Source organism: Ursus arctos, unplaced genomic scaffold, assembly GCF_023065955.2.
Source record: "Ursus arctos isolate Adak ecotype North America unplaced genomic scaffold, UrsArc2.0 scaffold_10, whole genome shotgun sequence".
NCBI classification, from domain to species: domain Eukaryota; kingdom Metazoa; phylum Chordata; class Mammalia; order Carnivora; family Ursidae; genus Ursus; species Ursus arctos.
In genome coordinates this window covers 12,649,674-12,666,568 of record NW_026622764.1, presented here as the reverse complement: position 1 = coordinate 12,666,568, position 16,895 = coordinate 12,649,674, and the positions used below count along the sequence as shown (strand labels likewise).

The 16,895-nt window shown below is 38.3% G+C and overlaps 1 protein-coding gene across 1 annotated transcript in view; it reads left to right on the top strand.

Annotated features, from left to right (window-relative positions):
- Positions 1 to 273: 273 nt before the first annotated feature.
- Positions 274 to 16,895, top strand: part of IPO5 (importin 5) — a 41,381-nt gene continuing 24,759 nt past the window's right edge. Inside the window, exons 1-7 of the mRNA XM_026493501.4 lie at positions 274 to 533; positions 6,763 to 6,843; positions 9,306 to 9,498; positions 12,764 to 12,866; positions 13,942 to 14,038; positions 14,255 to 14,359; positions 16,753 to 16,875. Coding sequence (XP_026349286.2) covers positions 444 to 533; positions 6,763 to 6,843; positions 9,306 to 9,498; positions 12,764 to 12,866; positions 13,942 to 14,038; positions 14,255 to 14,359; positions 16,753 to 16,875 — 792 coding nt within the window. The 5' untranslated portion in view covers positions 274 to 443. The remainder of the gene's footprint in view (positions 534 to 6,762; positions 6,844 to 9,305; positions 9,499 to 12,763; positions 12,867 to 13,941; positions 14,039 to 14,254; positions 14,360 to 16,752; positions 16,876 to 16,895) is intronic.

Here is a 16,895-nt window from a genome sequence, read left to right as displayed (position 1 = left end):
GCCCCTCGGCGCGGCGCGGCCTGCCGGCCAGCCCCTCCCGCCACCCTCCCGACGTCACCCCAGGCCCCAGCTGGCCGGCAAAGTCCCCGCCCCACCTCGCCCGCGACAAGCCGGGCTACCAGCCGCGAGTCGCCAGTGACGGCACTGCAGGGTGCGTGGCCAATCGGCGCGGCCCCGGAGGAGGCGGCCTCGGCCCCGCCCCCGCGCCCAGAGCCAATGAGACGCCGGCGCTGGAGGCCGCGGCGGGGTGAGGGGTCGCGAGGCCCCGCCCCATCCTCCCCTTTCCCCTTTGCCCCGCCCTTTCCCACCCGGCCCCCCCAGTCCCGCGCCGCCGCTGGTGCAGGTCCCCGCGCTGGGCCCGCCCCCACCCCTCCCGCCGGCCCGCCAGCGCGCCTCACGGCTCCTGTCTCCCCTCCCTCCTTCTCTCTCACACGCCTAGCGCAATGGCGGCGGCCGCGGCGGAGCAGCAACAGTTCTACCTGCTCCTGGGAAACCTGCTCAGCCCCGACAATGTGGTCCGGAAACAGGCAGAGGTAACCGAGCTCGCCGCCCCCGACTCCGCGCCCGGGCCGGTGCGCCGCCCTTCCCCCGACGCTGCCCCGCCGGGCCTCGGCCGCTCAGCCGTGGCCGCGCAGGCCGGGCCGGGCGGCGGCCGCGCAGCCCACGTGTGAGGCGGCCCGCGGCTCCCGGCCGTGCCCCCGGGCCCTTCCGGCTCTTGTCGCCGCGGCGCCGGGCGCCAGTTACCACCCCGCCACCCCTCGCACACACGTGCGGCCACTTCTGACACGCTGCCCCCGCCCAGATGGGGAAGCCGGGCGGCGGGGAGGGATGTGGGGTGTGGGGCGGGCCGCTGGGTTCCCCTCGCCCCTTTCCCGCTTTCTCCCGGTGGGAGCCTCCCCCGCCCTTGCAGCCTCGGTTTCCACCCAGCCTAGCCCTCCTGGTGCCCCAAACCCCGGCTGCTCCCTGACCCATCACCCCTGTTTCTCCCCTGTCCCCACATACTTCGGTACCGTCTTTCCCTCCCTCCCCCATCCCCTCCTTTTGAAATATGTGTCTTCTCTTGCCTTTCCACTTACTTCCATTTAGTCCTCTTTCTCTTGTCTAGTTCCCAACATCGGAAGCTGGATTTCCCTCCTCCCCCCGACAATTTTGTGAAGTTGCCTTTAGGGTTTCTTTCTAAGTACCTTCCACCTTTATTCTTTCTTCAAATTTTCTTTGATCTCTAGAGATTTGTGGTCTCATAGCATAGCTGAGATGTCCTGGGACTTCCGTTGTTTAAGTGGGCCAGTGCCACCATATGTTTAAGTCTTTAATTTCATTAAATCTAACCTGAATCTCTCTCTCTCTCTTTTTTTTTTTTAAACCACCTCTGGCTTCTGGCCTCCAAATTGTGGAGCTGTGGATATATTTTCAAGAGACAGTATTTCAGATGTATCTGCAAGTTCCTTTACCAAGTAGCAGCAAGACGCACTTGGTTCAGTGTAAGACTGATGTTAGTGCTGTCAGTGTCGAGACCACGATATATATGTGAGACACTAAAAGGGAAGGGCAGAAACTTTCTAGTTTTTTTAAGTGCATTATAAGAACCTGTCTTCAAACTTGATTATATGTAGAGTTCTCCGCCACCACGAGATTGAAGATTTTTATAAGATTCAGTGAAGAATGTTCAGCCAGATATTTTTACAGAGCAGAAATTTATTTTACATGTAGCTAATGAAGTTGGGGGACAAGTCCTCTTGTCCTCATGAATTTTATAGATGTCTTTAGAATCACAATGTTGTTAATATTTACTTTGAATAGATTAGGATATGCTGGCTACGCTTAGTGGTTTTATAATATGTGAAGTAAATACACTGGAAGTTCATTTCTGTATGAAAAAGCACTTTAAACAATTATTAACTTTAATCATTTTTGATTCATGTATTATACATGTGATATGTGTTCAGGGTAAAAATTTAAACAGCGCAAATAGTTTTTTATCCCATTCCCCAAAGATAATTACTTTTAAGTGTCTTGTGAGTAGTCAGTCCCTGAAAATATCTTTACTAGTGCAAATGTATACATTAATTTTTACATGAATGGGCCTGTCATATGCATAACTGTTGTGCAGCTTGGATTTTTCACTCAACATATTTCACATTGCCACATAAGAGATTTTGTTAAAGCAGCTATGTAGTATTCCATCATAATGGATGTATTATTTACTCAACCAACCCTCCTATGAATGGACATTAGGTTTCCAATGTCCTCTTAAAAATAGGAGTACATGCATACTTATCTTTTCAGACTTTGCTGGGTTTACTTGTGGAATACTTAAAAGTAGCATTTGTCCTTGGAAGTAATGTGCATTGATTAGTGGCATCAATTTGCACTCCTATCAGAGGGATGTGATGATGCCTATAAAAACATTTTAATGCATTCTGCTAACTCTGGAGGTAATTTTTCACCAAAATAAGTTCTTAATCCCAACCCATAATAGAAATTGCCATGTGTTACAAAGCAGAACAGCATTGTAATTAGTAAGCGAGTTTAATTCTCCCTCTTCCCTCCAGTTGCTTAAGTCTCTATTGTCAAGCCTAGTGGGGAATCTCTCTTCTATTGAACTAAATACCAGTGTCTGGTTCAGCTTGAATTCCAGTTGGTGCCTGTTGTAAATCTTTTATCACTTCCATCACTTTGGGGATAGTTAGCAGCATTCAGCACATTTTCTCATAAAGAACAATTGAAAAGTACAGTTGACCCTTGAGCACCTCAGAGGTTAGGGACACCAGCCCACACCCCCAACTCCCCAAAAACTTAACTAATAGCCTCCTATTGACTGAAAGCCTTACCAATAACATAAACAGCCAATTAACACATATTTTGTATGTAATATGTATTATATACTATATTTTTACAACAAACTAAGCTAGAGAAAATGTTATTAAGAAAATCATAAGCAGAGAAGATACATTCCAGTACTGTCCTGGATTCATAAAAGAAAAAAAATCCAAGTATATGTGGACCTGTGCTGTTCAAATCCATGTTGTTCAAGGGTCAACTGTACTGTTAGTCTCTATTCCTATCATTCAGGTAGTACATTTTTACTTTCTTTGTATATCCCGGAAACAATATGTAAATTAGGTATTATAAAATAGAATATTCTTAATTTGACACCAAAAAAGGGTAAATGTTAGAGGCGAAGTTTCCTTTTCTCAGATAACACAAAGCCGGACTGTAAATAGAGCTTCTTAAGAAAGCAAAATATTATTTGAAAAATAAATAGCTGCATATAATGGTACTTTAAGACCCCCTCTTTTGCCTTATGAAATGAGCTGTTTATAAGTAATCAAACTAAATTAAATTGAGTATTACAGTCTGATATAGCAAATACAGAAATTTTTTTTAACTAAAGAATTGGCAGAAGGTCGGTAAATATCTTTGTAATTTACTCCGTCGGAATAAAAATACTTAGTTGATACGAATACCAAACTGTTGAGTAAGGTGACTTGTTTTATATTCAAATGTGAAATCAAGTACAGTAGAAGACTTTATTGTAATATATTGAAAACATTAAAGGTCTTCAAAATTTTTAAAAGTTTTTAAAACTTCTATTGTATAAACCATTTGGTGGGCTTTATATTTTGTTCCTGTTAAATCTTCAAGGATTTTTTTTCTCTAACTTTACAAAAAATGTTTCTGATGCTTGAAGAAATGATTTCAGTGCCCCTAAGTCTCAAAATACAATAACATGAATAAACAATTGAATAAGTAGTTGACAGGTAATACAAAGTTGAATGTCCATGGCATTCATGACTAGGCATTTTTATATGACATAAGCTTAAGTATTTTAATAATCATATGCATGGATTCTACATTCTTATTTTTCCCAATGACTTTGTTTTTCATTGATTCTAATACAGAATTTCATTAATGAGATTTTAATTGGAGGAAGGTAACATTGAAAAATATACTTGATTTTTGAGGAACCAGGATGTTTACTAGGTAAAAGTTGTACTAGGTAAAACTTGTCCCCTCTTCATATGCAAGGTAGGCTCACAATAAATACTTAGGGAATGAGTGAAATAAGTACTTATTAGCATTTCTTCTTTGTGAGCAGGAAAGGGGGAGGTGAAATCTTTACATTGATTGCGCATGGTGAAATCAGATGAAGTTGAAATTCTGTTTGCCACAACACTGGCTACATTCCCTGAACCTGCCTGGCCTAGTGTTAGGGATATTCTTAGAAAGATTTTTGTATTTTTATATAGTCTTTATATATATGTTCTTTGTATTTGCTGCATTCCAATTTGCTAGGTGCTGGGAATACAAGGAGAAAGAGATACCATCCCTGTTTTGGTAGAACTCAGTCTGTTTAGGCTAATAACTTGATTTTAGGGCTGTGTTCTTTTTGCCAAACTATTATCCTTGACCAGTGTTATGGTGTAAATGTAATACTATATCTGGATTGCCACAGTGGAACATAACAAATGGGGAGAACCCTCTCTCAGGAGTCAGATGTCACTCATACTATTCCTCCATTGACTTTAGTTCCTTATGGAATAGAGTTTAGTATTTGACTTAATGTTTGTAAGTGTCTACTAGAATTAGCATAGTATAACTATCAAACTAATAGTCCCAGCTGGGCAAGATTTTCTGAGAATGATATCCTAGTAAAGAATATTTTTTTCTGGAGGCGCCTGGGTGTCGCAGTCGTTAAGCGTCTGCCTTCAGCTCAGGGCGTGATCCCGGCGTTCTGGGATCGAGCCCCACATCAGGCTCCTCCGCTAGGAGCCTGCTTCTTCCTCTCTCACTCCCCCTGCTTGTGTTCCCTCTCTCGCTGGCTGTCTCTGTCAAATAAATAAATAAAATCTTAAAAAAAAAAAAAAGAATATTTTTTCTGAAACTTGATTTAGACCACTGGAAATTAGAGTATTAAACATTTTTAGCATCTACAGTGCATCAGGGGCTAGGCTTGATACAAAGAATAAAAAGGCATTTATTATTTTATCTATATCGGTCTTTCAGTTGCATTCATAAAGATTAAGTGAGAAACCTCAAGGTACATATCTATTTTTGCAATCATCTTATGAATATCTCTACATAAATTACCTCATTTCTGTATACATAAGTTCAGACCGTCGTCTCTCAGTTGTAAATGCTTGTCACAGTTTTTGGCATTGTGTTCCTGTGTGCTTATGTACTTGAGAAGAAGTTGAGGTTATCAGAAGATTTTGAGTTCTCCTTTTCCCCACATGTATTCTTTGGATTGAGATGTTTGAGAGGTTTGAAAACTGGATATTACTGCATACATAGAACTGGTTGGTTGGTAGTCAGACGGACCCCAGGAGTGAAACCCAGAAAGAGCATTCAGTGCTAGGGAGATTTTGAGTACAGCTGGCCTCTGAAAACCAGAGTTCTTTCTACTGCTTATTTTATGTGACCTTGGGCAGGTCATTTAACTTCTGAGCCTTTATTTTCTTATCTGTCAATATCTCAGGGATGCCACAGAGCACTTAATAAAAGTTATAATAAGGTAGATGTGGATTCAGGGAGACCCTGTGTTCGCTCCCTTGTCCTTGTCACTTCTGTCCGGAGAAACAAAGTAGGTTATAGGCGTGGTGGCTCTTAGAGAACAGACAAGGTAAGTGTCTTCTTGGGGAAAACAATTCCAAGTATATTTCAAAGACTGATGTGTTTTCCACAGTAAAAGACCGCTATTGTTAGAATTCTTATACGTGCACATGAATCTAAGCTTCTCTTCAACTTATTTTGGAGACAACGTATATTTAGATCTTGTATTTTGATCCACTCTGACAATCTGTCTTTTGATTGGTGTCAACTTTTTATTGTTAACCAATTTGCTCTTATTTTACATTATTCATGGAGAAGGAAAGAAGTGCCCTGAGTCACAAAACTTAGATTGCTAGATTATTATTAAAATAGTATTAAAGAAATTACATTAAGGGGCGCCTGGGTGGCACAGCGGTTAAGCGTCTGCCTTCAGCTCAGGGCGTGATCCCGGCGTTCTGGGATCGAGCCCCACATTAGGCTCCTCTGCTGTGAGCCTGCTTCTTCCTCTCCCACTCCCCCTGCTTGTGTTCCCTCTCTCGCTGGCTGTCTCTATCTCTGTCAAATAAATAAATAAAATCTTAAAAAAAAAAAAAAGAAATTACATTAAAGTCTCCTGGCCAAATTTCTCCTGGCCATATTCATTTATTTATGTATATAAGTTTTAGTATAATCATTGCTTGAAAGAAAAGGTAGCATAAAGAATTTGAATACTTTCTTTCCCTTTCTTGGATTTACTTCATCTGAGCTATGTCTCTGGTGGTTATAAGTAGTGGTAACTTGAACCAATTCTTCATCATCTGATCTAGAAAATGTTGACAAGATAAGTAGTTTTCCATGATGTAAAGGGATATTAGCTGAGCACTTACTTTACAGCATGGTAGCTCAGGTCACATTTAAGAATTTTTTGGCCCTCTTTGGCCTTGAGTTTTGTTCATCAGAGAAGCAAAAGTTGGGAAAATGTGCACATACATTAGAAAAATCTAAGAGCTGGAGGTGGAAGAGACCTTGAAAGTCACTGTCTGGACGTCCTTTCTAACCTAACCAGCTGAAATGTGTTTTGTGTCCTGGGGGGAATTTTACCAGCAGACCTAGATAACATGATTTCTCATGCATGGACCTTTCCCAGTCTTCATTTCATTTCTTTCACTCATGTGCTCATGACATTTTTTAACGTACTCTAACCCTTAAATGTTTTTCTTTTTCCTGTAGGAAACCTATGAGAATATCCCCGGCCAGTCAAAGATCACATTCCTCTTACAGGCCATCGGAAATACGACAGCTGCCGAGGAGGTACTACTCTAGTACTTGAGAGTATGGCATTCTTACAAAACAAGTTGGGTATTAGGTGGTGGTCCGTGTGGGTAATGAGAACTGTTGTTTACTGCAGAGATATTACCAGAACTTTGAACTTAGTATTTGCTAAAAGCTACTTTGCCGTTACCGTTTTTTTGAGTACCCTGTATTAAGAATGAAATTTCTTTTTTCTGTGTCAGATGATGTGTCCAGGATATTTAAGCTAACGGTTTTTAAGTAATTACATAAAAATTATTAAATTTAAGTGATTTCTGTGGCTATAAAAAAATTTTCTTCCTTGAAACAGTTCATTCTAAAGGAGGAAATTTAATTCATTCAGTGTTTTAATGTGTTGCCAAATGTTTCTGAGAAAATATGTATTGTCTGTCTTTAAAATTTTTATGCTTATAGTCATCTCTAGTTAGTGAAGCATATGTGCTAAAGATGTTTAGGAACAGAGAGACACTTTGGTGTGAATCCTTGGTAAATCATGGTTTTTAGCAAATGAACTTGTTACTGTACCAAATTCAAATTTATTGGTTCTTACTGCTTTTCTCTGCATTTAGCAGTGGATTTTTTTCTTCCCAAAAGTAATATCCTTATATATATTGAATGTTAAGTGAATATTTTCTTTATTTTGGAAAAGGTGTCAAAATATCCCAAGTCTAGAAAACCAGTTCCACCTATGAAACATGGAATTGAGAATTTGTAAAGTGAGGGAAATCTGGTTGGCTCAGTTGATAGAGCATACAACTCTTGATCTTGGGATCATGAGTTCGAGCCCCCCACTGGGCATAGAGATGATTTAAAAAAAAAAAAGAATTTGTATAGTGAGACTTCTTTACCTAATATTAAAATATGATGGAAATGAAGTCACACTAAACTTCCACATAGTATTACACCAGACTACTTGTGGTCAATTAGTTTATTGGCAATTTGATATTCTTTGGTAATGCTTAGAAAATAGTATAAAAGTGCCCCAATTTTTAAAAATAGATGACAGGAGGCACTTCTTCACCTTTATAATATATTCTTTAATTCAAAATGAATGTCAGATATGAAGAACAAACATAATGTAACTTAAATCTCTAAAAACAGTTGGCTATTTTAATTCTTGAAGATTGAATCAAGTTAGCTATGAAACAATTTTTTTTTTAAGATTTTATTTATTTGAGAGAGCAAGAGCTCACACAAGAGAGGGCATGAACAGGGGAGAGGGGCAGAGGGAGGGGGAGAAGCAGACTCCCCACTGAGCAGAGAGCCCAATGTGGGGCTCGATCCCAGGACCCAGGCATCATACCTCAGCTGAAGGCAGACACTTAACCAACTGAGCCACCCAGGCGCCCACTATGAAACAAATTTTAAAGCCAAGAATAAATACTACTAAAAACTATTGAATTTTACTTTTTAAAAACCTATATTGAACCCTTTTTAAATCTTGATTTGATTTAGGAATTAGATGATTGTGAACTAGCCTCAGGATCTTGATTGTGGCTTCATAGTTGTCAATGTAAGTGTGAGAACTGCATAAACTTGAACTACTTTTACAGGGATTTTAACCACTTTGAATCCTTTCTAGAACATTAAAGATTTCTTTAAAAGTTTGCTCTTTACCAAAAGTAATTCAAATAAAAAGATTCAGTGAAAAGTGACTAGAGAAAAAAATTGGCACATTTTTTTTTGTGTAGCTTAACTCCTTTTTGTTGGTCACAGTCCCAGACTGATTATAGTAATGAGTAGCTACAGCCCAGAAATGAAAGAAAATAGGAAAAATTGGGTTTAATAGTTTCAATGGCCTTTTGATTTAATATGATAAAATTTTAGAATGGTATATGTCTTCGGATAATCTAAAGGAATATTATACAGAAAATGCCAAACTTAAATATATTTTACAGATTTTTAAATGGAATAAGAATATACTCATTGAGATTAATTAGCACTTTTAGGCATTAGAAACTTGTAATGTTTGTTTGCTCAAATGAAGCATAAAGATAAATGGATTTGATAGCATGTTATCTAGGAGGCTAGTGAAAGGGATGTGATACAGCGAGACAGGCCAGGCTGGGAGTAAGAGTAGGTACACTAGAATGAGAGCCAGATGGAGAAGTAGGAAAGGTTTATAATTTAATTTCTTTTTCTTAAAAGAATATTAAAAATAGAAATTAAAGACAGGTTTATCATTGCTAAGATGTTTCCTATTTGTAATCTGATGTGTTCAGGGGCATTTCCTTAGCTTTGAACAAAAAATAGCTTTGGGTGGCATTTTCTATACAGTAGGCTAATGTGATTAGAGTTGTGTGTAGTTTACCTATTTTTTAGAAAAAATCTAAGTGCTTTTGAAATGAATTGTAAAAATAGAATCGTAAAATGTGTCAGTACATCAATGGACTGAATGTAGTTTGTTGGAAATTTTTTCTCTTGTAAGACACCAAGTTATTAACCACATTATCCATTTATAGGCTAGACAAATGGCTGCCGTTCTCCTAAGACGCCTTTTGTCCTCTGCATTTGATGAAGTCTATCCAACTCTTCCTTCTGATGTTCAGACTGCCATCAAGAGTGAACTACTGATGATTATTCAAATGGAAACCCAGTCTAGCATGAGGAAAAAAATTTGTGATATTGCTGCAGAGCTGGCCAGGAATTTAATAGGTGTGTATGCAGATACATTTGTTATTATGTTATAGAAAAAAATGAGTATATCCTCTCTTTTTTTTTTTTTTAAAGTGGAGTCTTCTTAAAGGAAAATTTGCAAGTACCTGAGTACCATTTATTTTGTTCGAAATGAAAGTGATTATGGATTCTGCATTTAGAGCCAAAAATTACAGATGTTTGTGCGGTATAGTCCTAATACCTACCTGTTGGTTTTCAAAACATCTGTGTGGAGAAATGATTTTATAGTTTGCTTAAAAATTGTTAGTTTTATTTCCTCCTTTATCTGTAAAGTTTTGAAAGCACAGTGAACTTACAACCTACTTTGTAGATTAAACTTGCCAACAGAAGTAAAAATGAGTGGACTCCAGGAGCTTTTGCGGTTACATTTGTGTATTAGTAAATTATACACATAGGCTACTATACCACTGTACTATGTACTTTATGAAATACCCTCAAAATATTTTTAAACAATGAAATAAAAGGAAAATCTCTAGAAATACATTTTACCAACAATCAGAACCCTTCTTGGTCACACTAAAAATATTAATGTAATTGAATATGCTTTGTTATTTTTATGACAGATTCAGTGATACGATTTTTTTTTTAAGATTTATTTATTTCAGGGGTGCCTGGGTGGCTCAGTCGTTAAGCATCTGCCTTCGGCTCAGGTCATGATCCCAGGATCCTAGGATCTAGCCTCGCATCGGGCTCCCCGCTCCGCTGGGAGCCTGCTTCTTCCTCTCCCACTCCCCCTGCTTGTGTTCCCTCTCTCGCTGGCTGTCTGTCTCTCTGTCAAATAAATAAATAAAATCTTAAAAAAAAAAAAAAAGATTTATTTATTTCACTGACAGAGTGTGGGCGGAGGAGGGGCAAAGGGAGAGGGGAGAGAGAATCTTTTTTTTTTTTTTTTTTTAAAGATTTTATTTATTTGACAGAGAGAGACAGCCAGCGAGAGAGGGGGAACACAAGGAGGGGGAGTGGGAGAGGAAGAAGCAGGCTCCCAGTGGAGGAGCCTGATGTGGGGCTCGAACCCAGAACGCTGGGATCACGCCCTGAGCCGAAGGCAGATGCCTAACCACTGCGCTACCCAGGCGCCCCGGGGAGAGAGAATCTTAAGCAGACTCTGCGCTGAGCACAGAGCCCAATGCAGGGCTTGATTTCACGACCTTGAAATCATGACCTGAGCTGAAACCAAGAAATGCTTAACCAACTGCCCCACCCAGGCGCACCCCATTCGTAGATATGATTTTAAACTTAGTTCATTTAGGCAGCATTTTTAAAGGTTGAAAAGGATACCTCACTAGGATAAGATATTGTTGGTTGTGCTTATTAGTAAATCATGACACTAATTTTTTTTTTAATTTAATACTTAACATATAGTATAGTATTGGTTTCAGTAGAATTTAGTGATTCATCACTTAAATACAAACACCTACTGTTCAACACAACAAGTGCCCTCCTGAATACCCATCACCCATCTAGCCTATCCCAGCCCATCTCCCCTCCAGCAACTCTCGGTTTGTTCTCTATATAGAGTTAAGAGTCTCTATGGTTTGCCTCCCTTTCTGTTTTTATCTTTTTTTCCTTCCTTTCTCCTGTGTTCATTTGTTTTGTTTCTCAAATTCCACATATGAGTGAAATCATGGTATTTGTCTGTCTTTGGCTGACTTATTTCACTTGGAATAATAGACTGTAGCTCTACCCATGTCGTTGCAGGTGGCAAGATTTTGTTCTTTTTGATGGCTGAGTAATAGTCCAGTGTGTGTGTGTGTTACGCCACATCTTTATCCACTCATCAGTCGATAGATGTTTAGGCTCTTTCCATAATTTGGCTATTGTTGATAGTGCTGCTACAAACATTGGGGTGCACGTGCCCCCTTTGAATCCACTTTTTTGTATCCTTTGGATAAATACCTAGCAGCGCAATTCCTGGGTATTAGGGTATGACACTAATTTTTTAATCTCCGCTACCAATAATGCCAAAATTCTTGCTCACGTCAGCTGATTGATCTCAACCAATTCTTAAAAATAGGAAATATATTAATTTTTTTATTTTAAATAAGTTCAAAACCCCCTGAAACCTTTAAATTTGAAATTTTTTAAGTAGCCTAGAAAATCTCTTTTCAAGTTTTTTTAAATGTGCAGGTAAGAATTTTTATAGGTGACATATTCTAGTTTCTAATTCAAAATCACAATAATGGAAATGTTTCCAAAATGTTTCAAAGTTCTCTCCCCATAAATTTTTTTTTTTAAATAATGCTTTCATTCCTCTTGACCCCCAAGCACGATCTTTTGTGTTAAAGGAACTGATTAAGGGTATTTTTTTTAACCTCAGCTGAATAGCACATTTGTCATTTCAAAAAAGTTCAGCAAATGTGGAGGGAAATTTTTTAAAAACAAAAAGTGCATACATAACTCATCTGTAATTTTTACAACTCTTAAAATTCTTTGTGACAGAATAATTGGTGAGTCCTTTAACTGGCACAGATTTTTCTGGTCACTCATTTTTATTACAAAGTACCACAAAAATTTTTTATTTTAAAATCTTGTTTAAAAATAAACACCTTGATATTATGAGTACTGCTCTGGGCCCTGGGATTCCCACTCCTGGACCTTCTCCGGTTTGAAGGTAGTATTTACAGTGTTTTGGCTTCAAGACCTTGATACCAAATATTAACTTTGCCTACTTTTAAACTCTTTGATAGCAGTAGTATAAATAAATAAATAAAATCTTAAAACGAAAAAACCCACAAGGTTACCTGGGTGGCTCAGTTGGTTAAGCGTCTGCCTGCAACTCAGCTCATGATCCCAGGGTTCTAGGATCAAGTTCCACTTCGGGGTCCCTGCTCAGCAAAGTATCTGCTTCTCCCTCTGCCCCCACCCCCACTCACACACTCTCTGTTTCTCTCTCTCTCGCAAAAATAAATAAAATCTTTTAAAAAATAAACTCTTTAATAGCAATAGTATAAATAGAAGATTTAACCAAAGTCATAGTGCTGCCTTTCCCCCAAATGCTGCTCCTTAGAAATAGCCACTGCTGATATCTGTGCTTATGTAACCCAAAAGCGCAGTTGCTTTTTATGAGATTAGAATGCCATGTTTGTGGTTAAAGAACCTACTTTTATTAGGATTTTTTAAAAATATAAAGCATGTGACATTTTCTACTACTGCATACTTTGAGGCTTATGAAATGAAAAGATTTACCCCTCATTTTTTGAAGTTTGGCTTTACACGCTTTGTGCCTGGATTTCTTTACTTTTAGATGAGGATGGCAACAACCAGTGGCCTGAAGGTTTGAAGTTCCTTTTTGATTCAGTGAGCTCTCAAAACATGGGACTGCGGGAAGCTGCCCTTCACATTTTCTGGTACATACATGGATCTTATTTTCCGAAAAATTGAATGTCATAATGTGCAAAGCACATTTTAATTGATTGTTTCAGTCTGACTTTTTAGACTTAAATAATGCCTTTACATGAGCTTTGTACTTGTGTTGGAAGTAAAATTGAAAAAACACAAAACTTTTAATTTCATTTTATAATCATTTTTTGTACACAATAGTTCTCTGCAGTTTTTTTGTCTTTTATGATTCCATGACAGTTTCTTCTCCTTTATTGGAGATTGACATTACTAAATATTAATATATCTTTTAAAAAGCTACTTGAGTGATGAAATCTTGAAGAAGAAAGAAAAGCTGGTGAATCCCCATTGTTTTCTGGGTCTTCTATAATCAAACTTCATGAAAATACAGTATTTTAATAAACTATATTAATAAGCAAATGGTTTAAGTTTAGAATTAAGATTATCTGCACTAAGAAAAATTTTGTCCATGTTCTACAGTTCTCTGGTAAAAATATAATTGGATGTGTAACTTTTCAAAATTGTATATTTTTAAAAATGGGATCTGCCTTGAGGAGGGTACAGGTAGATATTATACCGTTTTCTACTTTAGTTAGATGTATCTTACCTATATTGGTAATGCGCAGTGGAGAATTCATTGAAAGTATTCAGTGTAATTGTTAACCACAGTAGAGCAGAATTTGGACTGCCTTGATCACTGACGGAGCCCAGGAGCAGGTTGTCAGGCAGCACGGTTACTGCCACTGCCATCTGAAACCTTGTACTTCCTTTTGTCCTGTCCTGTCCTGTACTCCAGGTCACCTTCCTATGGAGACAGAGTGATAAGGATAAAGCATAGGGCTGGGATTGGCTGCTGAGTAGTGTGTGCGCACCTGGTTTGCCCCTGCTCCCAGCCTAATCCTCTCTGCTCTGTTTGTTGCCATCCGCCCAACCTCAAAAGAGGATTGCTGGGAGGATGGGTAGATGATGTTCAGCCTTCAAGGTTAATGCACACTTGGGTCAGGCTGATGTATAAGGTTAGATTAGAGCATTAGATGTTCTGACACTTCACTAAAATATAATGTCATTTTGGATCTTTTTTAGGAATTTTCCTGGAATTTTTGGGAACCAACAGCAGCACTATTTAGACGTTATCAAACGGATGTTAGTTCAGTGTATGCAAGATCAGGAACATCCATCGGTAAATAATTTCAATGCCATTAATGTTAACACCTAATTTAATATAACATTTAACTTGTGAAAGAAATTTATATATTTGGAGAATGTCTTTAGTTTTAATACTTTAAAATATATTAGTTTTACTGATGAAGAAAAAGTTCATCTTGAGTAAGAAATCTTGAACCTGCATCCGTCAAAAATTTCTCATGTTTCACATATTTTACTGTCTTCATTTTAGATCAGGACATTATCTGCTAGAGCGACAGCTGCATTTATACTTGCAAATGAGCATAATGTTGCTCTGTTCAAACATTTTGCAGATTTGTTACCTGGATTCTTACAGGTAAGAAAACAGTGTGAAATAAGTGACAATTATATCCTTATTGGTTTTCTATAGACTTTAAAGAACTCATCAGAGTTCTCTAGCGTGCATTCATTTATTCATTATATTTGTTGCCTACTCTGTGCTGGCACTAGATGCTAGGGATTCATCAGTGAACAAAATAAATCTCTGTCCCTGTTGAACTCTAATCTCTTGCCCTTCATAGACTCATAGTCTCTTAAAATATTTAGGGTTTCAAAATTTTTCTATAACATGATAAAATGCAATGATAAAGGCAATTTATGGCTATTATTGAATATATAATCACATAAGTTATTGTCATAGAATCAACCAAATAACCTATGAAATGTAATGCCCATTTTACATGAGGAGAAACTAAAGAGGGGAAGATAAGAAAGTTGCCCAAGATCACAGTGTTGGTAAGTTACGGAAACATGATTCAAACCCAAATTGGACAGCACTCCTTATTCTTAAGCTCAGGGCTTGTAACGGTTTGTACTATAAAGTGAACAGTTTATGGTTAATTGTCACTATTGGATCCAAGAGTGTTATTATTTTAAGGATACCTTCTGCCTCAATCAGAAAGTTAAATAAGAGGGGCGCCTGGGTGGCACAGCGGTTAAGCGTCTGCCTTCGGCTCAGGGCGTGATCCTGGCGTTATGGGATCGAGCCCCACATCAGGCTCCTCCACTATGAGCCTGCTTCTTCCTCTCCCACTCCCCCTGCTTGTGTTCCCTGTCTCTATCTCTGTTGAATAAATAAATAAAATCTTTAAAAAAAAAAAAAAAAAAGAAAGTTAAATAAGATTGGGTAAGTTAGAGCAATTTGTTAGACCCATATTTTGTAATAAATGCATATTCTATTTTGAAATGCATTGGTAACATGCTTATGTACACATACAAGTTTTAAAAATACAAATATGTTGACCTAAGTTAACACAAAGAAGAAAGGAATAAACCATAAAATGGCATGCTTTTCAATTTATAAATGGTAGGGCATGACTACAATGAAAGACATAGACTAGGGGATTTTTAAGTGACATATACAAACACGGTAGCTAAACATGTGGACTGATAGATGATCATTGGCAAGGCAAACACCACGAATGCTGTTAGTATTGATGACTTGATTTCCAGAAATAGTAAAGATCTGGACAAAACAAAGTATGTATTCATTCTTGATTTATACTACAGTATTTACATTTGGAAGCAGGAGGAGTCATGGTACATTAAAACCAGACCAAAAATAATTTGTGAGTTAGGTTTTAGGTTCATCATTATAAATGAGTTTTACATTTTCAAAAGTGTCTGACTTTTACGATCATGTGAGATACATGATAAGGTCATATGAGTTCCTCAGAAGCATTTGTGTCACAAATACGAGATATCTGGGAACCCTGGCCTTTACCCTTCCTCCGTCATTGTGACAACCAAGAAAACTCCTGGGAGAAATAGCATCCCTGTTGAGAACCACCAGGTTAGAGAGGATTTGGAAGAGCTAAAACTGAAAAGTCTTATGTGAATTCTGCATATTTTAGAGTAATTTTGCAGGATTTAATAGAAACTTTTCTCCCTATGCTGTCAAACTGAAAAGATAGTTTGGGTCAGTGACAAACATTAACTTTCCCTGTTGTTTTAGTGGTTTATTACCTAAAAATTTTGTGAGTTACTCACTGCTTAAGTCTAATCTCAGATTTTTCTTCCCCTGAATTTAGAGTAAGTTAAAATGCTAGCCAGAACTTCTAGGGGTTGTCATGCTGAAATAGGCAATGGTAGATATAAAATGTTCACTTAAATACCACAGTGAGTTAACTTGATGTCAAAAAGAAATAAATTGAGTAATATTGTACACTTTATTTTATTTATTTATTTGTCAGAGAGAGCACAAGCAGGGGGAGAAGCAGCCTCCCTGCTGAGCAAGGAGCCCCATGCGGGACTCGATCCCAGGACCCTGGGATCGTGACCCTGAACCAAAGGCAGATGCTTAACCAGCTGAGCCACCCAGGCGCCCCTGGACACTTTAAATGTATCATAGAGTCTAGTATTTACTGCATGTCTGAAAAAAATGAGGATATGGATGTTGGAGGGACAGAGGAAAGGGATTCCTTCTGGTTATGAAAAGAATTCCTTGACAGCCTTAAGTTTGTTGTGCTGGTTACTATAATTCTGACTTAGATTTAAATCTTTAATGTTTCTAGTTAATATCAGTCAAAAGGAAGGCATAATGTGGCTGTGAGATTTGCATTCTATAGATTGCTAAGTTATTTAGTGAAAAATACTCTCCGATAATATTATCCTGTTTTCTGCCTTTTAATGTTTTGACAGTGAGACATCACATTTATAAAGTGACTCTTGAACATAGACCTTTTTTCTTTTCTCTTTCATTTTTTCCAGGCTGTGAATGACTCGTGCTACCAGAATGACGATTCAGTCCTAAAATCCCTTGTTGAGATTGCAGATACCGTTCCAAAGTATTTGCGTCCTCACTTAGAAGCTACTTTACAGCTAAGTCTAAAGGTAAATTCGATATTTTGGTA